Source organism: Pteropus medius, unplaced genomic scaffold (genome assembly GCF_902729225.1).
Source record: "Pteropus medius unplaced genomic scaffold, Ma_sr-lr_union100, whole genome shotgun sequence".
Taxonomy (NCBI): domain Eukaryota; kingdom Metazoa; phylum Chordata; class Mammalia; order Chiroptera; family Pteropodidae; genus Pteropus; species Pteropus medius.
The window spans coordinates 1,252,041-1,260,950 of NW_024349519.1; the positions used below are offsets into that span (position 1 = coordinate 1,252,041).

Here is an 8,910-nt window from a genome sequence, read left to right on the forward strand (position 1 = left end):
GGAAATGGAAAGTACATCAGTGGTTGCCGGGAGTTTGGAGAAGGGGTGAATGAGGAGTGACTGCTAATGGGTACCAAGTTTCTTTTAGGGTGATACAAATGTTCTGAATTAGAGAGCAGTGATGGCTGCACAATTCTCTGAATATACTTAAAAAAAAAAAGTACATTTTAAAAGAGTGGATTGTATAATCCCTGCTATCTTAATAAAGCTGCTATTTTTTTTTACAAAGTAGGTATAGGTCAAAAATAAATACTTGTATTTCTTAGAACCTTAACCTACCATTTTATTTTATATTGACCTTTTTATTACATTAATTGTAATTATAAAAAAGTAATACATCTAGATTAAATAAACTTTGTTAATTATAGAAAAGCAGAAAAAAGAATTTTTAAATTACCACAAGTCTTACCATTCAATATTGAGCTTTCCGTTTTCTTTTCATAGAATAAACATCAGCCTATTAAATATTTCCCTTTGTAACTGCTATAAAACTTGTTTTCTCAATTTTAAAAATATTTCCCAAATCTGTGCTCCTTTCCCATAGAATATAGTTGATATACGTAAATTCAGATCATGGTAAATCTCTACTTAAAATCTTCTCCTTAGTCCTCTTTAGTTACTATTGGCATTTTATTTTCATTACTTTCAAAGTGCCTTGTCACCAAGTTCTCATTTAACCTGAGGAAATTGAGCCTTCCTTTCTTCTCTGTATAAAAACTTCAAATACTCAAGTTTTTAGATGTGCACTGTCCTATATAGTAGGCACTACATGTGACTATTTAAATTTAAATTAATACAATGGAATATTTCTCAGCCATAAGAACAGATGAAATACTGCCATTTGCAACAACATGGATGGATCTTGAGATAATCATGCTAAGCAAAATAAGCCAGACAAAAAATGCTGAAAACCACGTTATCACTTATATGTGGGATATAAACCTAAAAGCAACAGACAAACAGGACAAACAGACACATGGACATGGACAACAGACTAGTGGTTACCAGAGGGTGGAGGATAAAAGATGTCAAATGTGTGGTGACAGAAAGAACTCTAACTATGGGCAGTGAACATACAATGCAATATCTTATTGTGCTATACTCTCTCTTCTTGTGGTGATGTGTTGACAGCAGATAATTAAAGCCAGGGAAAGAAAAATGCAGATATGGGGGGACTACTGTATTAATTTAAATATTTATCAAAGAATACATGTTCTACTTCAATGCCTAACACACCTCATCTCAAAACTTAACATGTCCAAAATTGACCTTTGGATTCCCTCCATTTCCCTATACCTGTTTCTCCTTCAGTATTCCCCAGTGTTACTCAGGCCAGAAACCTTGGGGTTATGATTGACTTCTCTTTCTTTCTCACCTTACATCCAATGCATTAATAAACCCTGTCAGCACTACCTTCAAAATACATCCAGAAACCCACCACTTTTTACCACCTCCATCACTGGTCCACCCCTGGTCCAAGCAACTATCACCTCTCATCTACAATTCCCTTCCAACTCATATTCCTTATTCCACTCCTAACTTTCTATGGTTTATTCTCATAGCAACCAGAATGATCCTTTTAAAATATAAAATAGAATATGTCATATCTTTGTTCAGAACTATGTAAAGGATTCTTACGATTTTTAGACTAAAACACAGTCTTTCCATGGCTAATAAGAAAGACTCTTACATGATCTAGACATTGGCTACTTCTCTGATCTCATTTCATAACACTCTTCCCCTCACTTACTCTGCTCTGTTCTCACTGACCTTATTGATACTGCCTAAAAAAAAATATACACCCTCAACCTCAGAGCTTTTGCACTTGATGTTTCCTCTGCTTGAAATGCCTACTCTATCACTTCATTCAGGTCTTCGTTCAAATTATCTCCTCAGAGAGGCCTTCCTAGATTACCTAAAGTAGTACCTATTAATACCTAACATTATATTTCATGTCTCTTTGCTATATGTTCATTTTCTTTCGCCTTCTCTAGAATATAAACTCTATAAGGGTAAGGATGTACTTTGTCTGTCGTTTTATCTACCTAACACTTAAAAGGAGTTCTTGACATGGTAGACTCTCAATAAATATTTATCCAATAAACAAAAATAGAAGCCCTATTGTTTTCCATATAAAATGGACACTTTCTAGTCTTTATACTACCTAACTTCTCTGCAGCATTTGACATACCACTTCTCCTTGAACTTTCCCTTTCCTTGGATTGTGAGACCCCCAGCTCTCCCTCTCTGATCAATCCTTCTCAGGCTTCTTTTATAGACTCCTCCTCTCTACTTTAAATGTGTTCATTCTTCAGATTCCCTATTAAGGCTAGGTTCTCTACTAACGCCACCACTCTCCTAAGTTCTACACATTCCCCCTTAGTGTTCTATCCATCTCCATGGCTTAATTATCTTAAATCTCAAGGACTCTCAAATCTGTCTTTCTCTTCTCTCTCCACATCTGCATATATAACTGGATATCTCCAGATATATGTATCACAGACATTTAAACTCAAAATGTGTCAAAAGCTGAACTATTAGCTTCTCCTGTGTCCTTTCTTCAGTTCCTATTCCTTCTTCCTTTAGTATTCTGATCTCAGTGAAAAGTACTGCCATTCGACCAGTTATTTAAACCAAAAACATGAAAATTAACCTCTTTCTTTAGTTTCCCTCACACTGTGTATCCAATCAGTCACCAAGTTCAACATTCAGCAACAAATTACATATTAAGCACCTACTATAATAAATCTGGAGATAGATGGATTGAAGACTGGCTCAGCAGTTTCACGGTGTCAGACACTAAGTTGGCATTTCTTTGATTCTATTCACATTAATACCCTGAAGGTACTAAGTTGGCTCCAGGCATCATACCTTCACAGAACATTTCCAAAAGCAAAAAGCAATGGAGAGGAGTGAAACAAAGGGGTTTTGCTCAAGGGTACAATCTCTTTTGATCAGGGAGAAAAACCATTCCCAGAAATACCCTAGCAGACTTCCCTTTATGTCCATTGGCCAGACTGGATTCAATTATGAAGGAGATTGAGAAAATAAGAATCTAGCAAAGGGTTTCCTTGACTTGTCCCCTGGGTTTGAGCACATAACTACCCTTTAAAAAAAAAACAAACAAACAAACAAAAAGAGGTTCTCTTGGCAAAGAATGGAAGAAGGTGGTTTTTGGAAGGGCAACCAAGATTGACTTCCACAAAACCAGACATGGAGTTGAATTCTAATTAGGAAAAAATTTTAAATAAGCAAATAAACACATGAATGAGGTAATTTCAGATTCTATAAACACTATAAGGTGATGTGATTTTAAAAAATGATGGGCATATTTTGAAAATAAAGCTAATAGAATTTACTAATGAGATTGAATGTGACAGTGTGAGAAAAAGATGATTCCAAGCTAATATTGATTCCCATTCATAAATGAAGCGCAAGAAAGATAATTAGGAGTCTAAAGTCATACCAGTCTATGGCCATGCTACCCTGAACGTGCTCGATCTCATCTGATCTTGGAAGCTAAGCAGGGTCGGGCCTGGTTAGTACTTGGATTGGAGACCACCCAGAAATACCAGGTGCTGTAGGCATCAAAAACAAACAAACAAACAAACAAACAAACAAATAAATAAATGAAAACTTTTCCTAAAGTCATACCACTATTAACTGACAAAGATAAAATTTTATCTAGTACTATCTGAAAGTAAAGCCCATTTTCTTTCTCCTATACCATCTGTGGAAAAACAACCTAAAATGGCATATATAAATTTATAACACTAATAAAAAAAAAGGCCAAATGTTTGAAAATAGTTGCTGCTTTGTAAGTAGTTGCTATTTCTTAATTGTGTCTTTCCTTGGAGAGTAGGTTAATGAACAAAACTTTTTGTGAACTTTTGTGTCTAACCACAATATGAAACTATCAAAAATGTTACTGACTGCTTAGAACAGTAACAAATGGCAACAATATTAAGTAGCAAAGATGGGGCAACTCAAAAGGCACAGGGTCTTCAATTACATCAAAGACTCAAAGCAAATAGTTACAGACCCTAAAACAGTCCAACAAAAGAAAGACCTATATAATTAGTTAAAATGTTAAGATACTGGATAGATAATACTGTTTATATTCCAGCAAAAGATAACTATTTAGTTTTTAAATATAGACAAAGTGTATACATCCATATATAATATAAACAAATAGATCCACATAAGTTTGATATGTGTAAAAAAGAAAAAAAATGTCAGCCTTTCCTCTCAATTACTTAAGAGGTAGCAAAATCAATTAACTTAGCATTATTCAATATTTTTCTGGCAAATAGATATCAGACTAGATATCTGGTATAAACGTTCCTTTGGCTCTATTACTCTCTGAAACCTGAGTATCATCAGGGACACGCACACACAAAAAGAAACCCTCAAATACTTTCTCATTTACAACATGGGAATTCACAGAAAACAAGGCTAGCAAAGCTAATGGTTTTAGGAAGGTATCTGGGGAGACATATAGCCCACAGCAGCAAATCTCTGCAGTGAAAGCTCTAAGGTTCTGCAGAGAGCTAGGAGGAGGGAGGTGCCTGCTTTCAAATGGCTTTCATCCAGAGCAGACAGCAAAATGGAGTTCAGCTGGGTGGTTCCCTAACATTCACTCTTCCAGTTAAGGCAAGCTAATGACAAGCATTCCTCTGAGTTATTGTGAGATTGGTTCCAGACCACTGCAATAAAAGGGTCTCGCCTTCAATTTGTAAAAAAATGGAGTATCTATGAAGCGTAATAAAGCAAAACACAATAAAACGTATGCCTGTATTTCCATCTCCTTTTAAGAACAAGACACATAATTTAAAAAAAAAAAAGAATAAATGAGACAACCTGAAACTAATAGGATTTATTTTTATGTCAAGAATAAGTGAGACAATATTCAAATATATTCCTGTCCCCTATAACCCAGTTTGGGAAATGTGTGCAAATTTGGGATCTGAGTCGAAAACCTTTTAACAGGACTCCAAAAAATATTTATTAGAAAATAAATGAGTATCTTGTTTGTATTCTAGGTTCATGTAAATGTGAGTGGAAAATGCATATATAATATATAAATATATATCCTTACAAACTACACAGTGTAAATTAGCTATTTCTGTGGCACGAAGGATGAAGGCTTTACCAAATCTGAATCAGGTAATAACTGAATTTGAACTATGAATTTTTACTGTCTTATGTTTACCTTTTATGTTACTAATACCCTATCACTGGGAGGATATTTTAAATAGTGTACTAACAGTAATAAATTTCTGTTAGAACCAATTTAAAGCCACATTTTAACCCTAATTAACTTCCTTATGCATTTCCAAAGGTTACCAATGTGGTTTACAGTCTTAAAGTAGATTCTCCTGAAAGGGGAGGAAAACAGTCTATTCATTATAATCTGGGCCTCCTAGCACTAAGCTATAACCAACTGATCTATCTTGACATAACAGAAAGCAGTATTTTTTTAAAAAATTTTTTATTCTTCAATTAGGGTTGACGTTTAACAGAAAGCAGTTATTTATTATAGAGTTTTACAAAATTAACAAGGAATCCCTGCTTCCTAAAATCCTTCTGTGTCAATTTCGTCCCTACCCAAGTTTCTGTCTTCACTTCCTCAATTCAGCTACCAAATTTGAAATGTGTCTTTAAATCTCCCTTTTTTAAAAGCCCCTAAGGCTGTTTTATAAAGTTGGTTGAGGTCTAAAAATGGGGCCCTTTTAACAATTGGATCAATGCTTAGGTACTCTCTTTGAATGACTGGTTTTTGCTTCCAACGTTTGCTATCTTTAAAGCACAAGTCATTACAGTAAACCAAATAAAACTAGTCTGTTTTCTAAACCTCGCGTCCTCCACATGATCAAGGAAGTACAGAATGCACTTTAAAGGAACTGAGAAAAGGCAAAGGCAAAACTCACTGACAAATTGTGACAACATGAACATAATCAGCTGAGCTATCCGGGCCAGAAGTTTCTGCATTTCATGGTGCTTCTTCTTTAAAACCGTATAGACTTTTAAGTCTTAGCGTTCGTCCAAATTAAGGCAAAGCTCCTCTTCCCTTCCCAGGATGGTTTGTTTCCTAGCCCGTGCCCAGCCCAGGCCCCGGCAGCCATGCGCCGCAGACTGCAGCACCCGAGCTCGAGGCCCGCAGGCGCGGAGGCCCCAGCCCCACAGGCTCGACGCAAGGAGGGGGCTCCAGCCGTGGAGCCCGCCTCTGCGGCGGCAGAGCCGGGCACCAAGTGGGCCAGCCAGGCCAGGGGAGGGGCCCGCAGCCGTGACACCGCCTATGCCCGCCCACCCCTCCTTGGACCGCTACTTAAGCGGCTCTGGCACCTCCCTCGCCCCAGTGCGTTACTTACCTCGACTCTTAGCTTGTCGGGGACGGTAACCGGGACCCGGTGTCTACTCCTGTCGCTTGCGCCTGCTAACTCGTAGATATGGTGAGTGGGCCTCGAGCGGCGCCGCCATCGCTCGGGGAAACGGGGAAAAACAATCCGGGGGTTCACGGAAGGCTTCTAACTATAGAGAACTACGACCAGCGCTCTCCATTTGCGGGGCAAAAACCAAGGCGAGAGGCGAGGGTGGGAGTAGATCGACCCCGGCTTGTGGAGAATGGCTAGGGCCGGGAAAGAAGGAGACCGTCGCCTTTGATTCTCGGACTCTGGGGGCGGGATGGCGGGGCGCCGGCTCCCTCCACCCTAGTGAGGGCTCTTATTTAGCCCCTAAGACCTGGGCGCGGCCCCCCAAGACCCTACAGTCTTTTTCCCTCACGTTCCCATCCCCCTTATCTTTCCCCTGCCTTTGGCGGGTGCGCGCGGGCTCTCCCCTCCCTCACTTCCTCCTCGGCGCGAAAAGCGGAGGCGGGAAGAAGCCTGACACAAAAGCGCACGCGCGACCGTTACCGCCCCGCCAGGGAGTGGCGGGAGAACGCCTCTGCAGTCTCCGCTGCGGCTCTGGCGCGAGGGTGTGTCTTCTGCCCAGACTTTTCGTTGTTTTATAAATGAAAATAAGATGAATGTAGAGAAAGACTCTGTCACTGTGCTGTACTGTGCCAATACATGAGGGCAGTTAACTCCCAACAACCCCTAGAGGCCATCTGCTCCTCCATGGCCTCTCTGCTGCATTAGGAATGCGTATGCGAACAGATGGTGGCGGTGAGGAATTTTGAGAGAATGGAAATACGATCTTAGTCCAGATCTGGAATGCCGATAATCTCTTGCTGTGCCCTGACAGATGTAGAGGTGCTGGCTGAGCCCAACGCCTGCGGGGAGTGTGGATGGTTGGCCGCGGCTGCGCCTCTGCCAACGTGGCTGTTTTCGTCCCTCTGCAACTGCGCGGTCTCGCTGGCTTCAGGGCGGGCGCGCACACCCTGAATTGCTCATTCATCCTGTGCCGCAGAGCCCCGCCCCTCATCTCTAGGGCCAGACATTTCCTCTGCACTGCTCTGACCACGTGCTTCCTGAGCTGAAAGCTGCCCGGAAATCTGGCCACCTAGTCTAAAATGGGATTATAGGGCCTGAGCCCTAGATGGATGGTCTCTCTATCCCAAACCTTCAAAGCAGGGAAATGTGACTAAGATTGCTTAGTTTGGGAAGATGCCTTCCCAATTTAGATGGGGAAAATAACTGTAGGTCAAAAGATATAGTGGTCTTGCTTAGAAAAAAGAGTATCACATTTTAATTCATTTTTAGAAGGATATTTCTAAGATTGATTCCATACATATTTTGTTCTGCTTTATAGTTGCCGCTAGATGAGTTTGATCCTGATGTTTTTTTCCTTTTCTACAGCGTGAGTGCATCTCCATCCATGTTGGCCAGGCTGGTGTTCAGATTGGCAATGCCTGCTGGGAGCTCTACTGCCTGGAACATGGCATCCAGCCTGATGGCCAGATGCCAAGTGACAAAACCATTGGTGGGGGAGACGACTCCTTCAACACCTTCTTCAGTGAGACAGGCGCTGGCAAGCATGTGCCCAGGGCAGTGTTTGTAGACCTGGAACCCACGGTCATTGGTGAGTTGACTTAAGTAACCCAAGTGAGATCCCAAGGGTCTGGGGCAAGACGTGTGTCCTGGGGCCCTGTTGATGCTGTGGGGTTGAGCAGGCTTGTGCAGGTTTGTTGGTGATAGGTGGCCGCTTTGTTTCCCTTTTCCAGATGAAGTTCGCACTGGCACCTACCGCCAGCTCTTCCACCCCGAACAGCTCATCACAGGCAAGGAAGATGCCGCCAATAACTATGCTCGTGGGCACTACACCATTGGCAAAGAGATCATTGACCTTGTCTTGGACCGAATTCGGAAACTGGTGAGTACCAGTTTGAAATATATTTAAAATGGGGTGATGAAGGGTTCCCTGCAAGTTCAGTGGAGAGACCAAACTACAGCATTCATTCTTTGGTGCATGCCAAATTGTGGGATACACTGCTCCTCACTATAGTAATTGAAATCCCTAGGTTATGGAGCTATTTTGCCACTCCTTGTGCTTACATCAATCAGATATATTTGTGATTTAAAGAAAAAACAAATAGAAGTTCTAAGTAAGAAAAAGCATCCTGGTGTTGAAGAATTACATTTTCTCTTTTCTTCTCCTACAGGCTGACCAGTGCACAGGTCTTCAGGGCTTCTTGGTTTTCCATAGCTTTGGTGGGGGAACTGGTTCTGGGTTCACCTCCCTGCTGATGGAACGTCTCTCTGTCGATTATGGCAAGAAGTCCAAGCTGGAGTTCTCCATTTACCCAGCCCCCCAGGTTTCCACAGCTGTAGTTGAGCCCTACAACTCCATCCTCACCACCCACACCACCCTGGAGCACTCCGATTGTGCCTTCATGGTTGACAACGAGGCCATCTATGACATCTGTCGTAGAAACCTTGATATTGAGCGCCCAACCTACACTAACCTGAA

At 41.1% G+C, this 8,910-nt stretch overlaps 1 protein-coding gene and 1 pseudogene across 1 annotated transcript in view; both read left to right on the top strand.

Annotated features, from left to right (window-relative positions):
* The first annotated feature begins 3,468 nt into the window (after nt 1-3,468).
* On the top strand, nt 3,469-3,587 carry LOC120618626 (uncharacterized; annotated as a pseudogene).
* A 2,715-nt stretch (nt 3,588-6,302) lies between these two features.
* Nucleotides 6,303-8,910, top strand: part of LOC120618203 (tubulin alpha-1A chain-like) — a 3,451-nt gene continuing 843 nt past the window's right edge. Inside the window, exons 1-4 of the mRNA XM_039882140.1 lie at nt 6,303-6,452; nt 7,800-8,022; nt 8,165-8,313; nt 8,603-8,909. Coding sequence (XP_039738074.1) covers nt 6,450-6,452; nt 7,800-8,022; nt 8,165-8,313; nt 8,603-8,909 — 682 coding nt within the window. The 5' untranslated portion in view covers nt 6,303-6,449. The remainder of the gene's footprint in view (nt 6,453-7,799; nt 8,023-8,164; nt 8,314-8,602; nt 8,910) is intronic.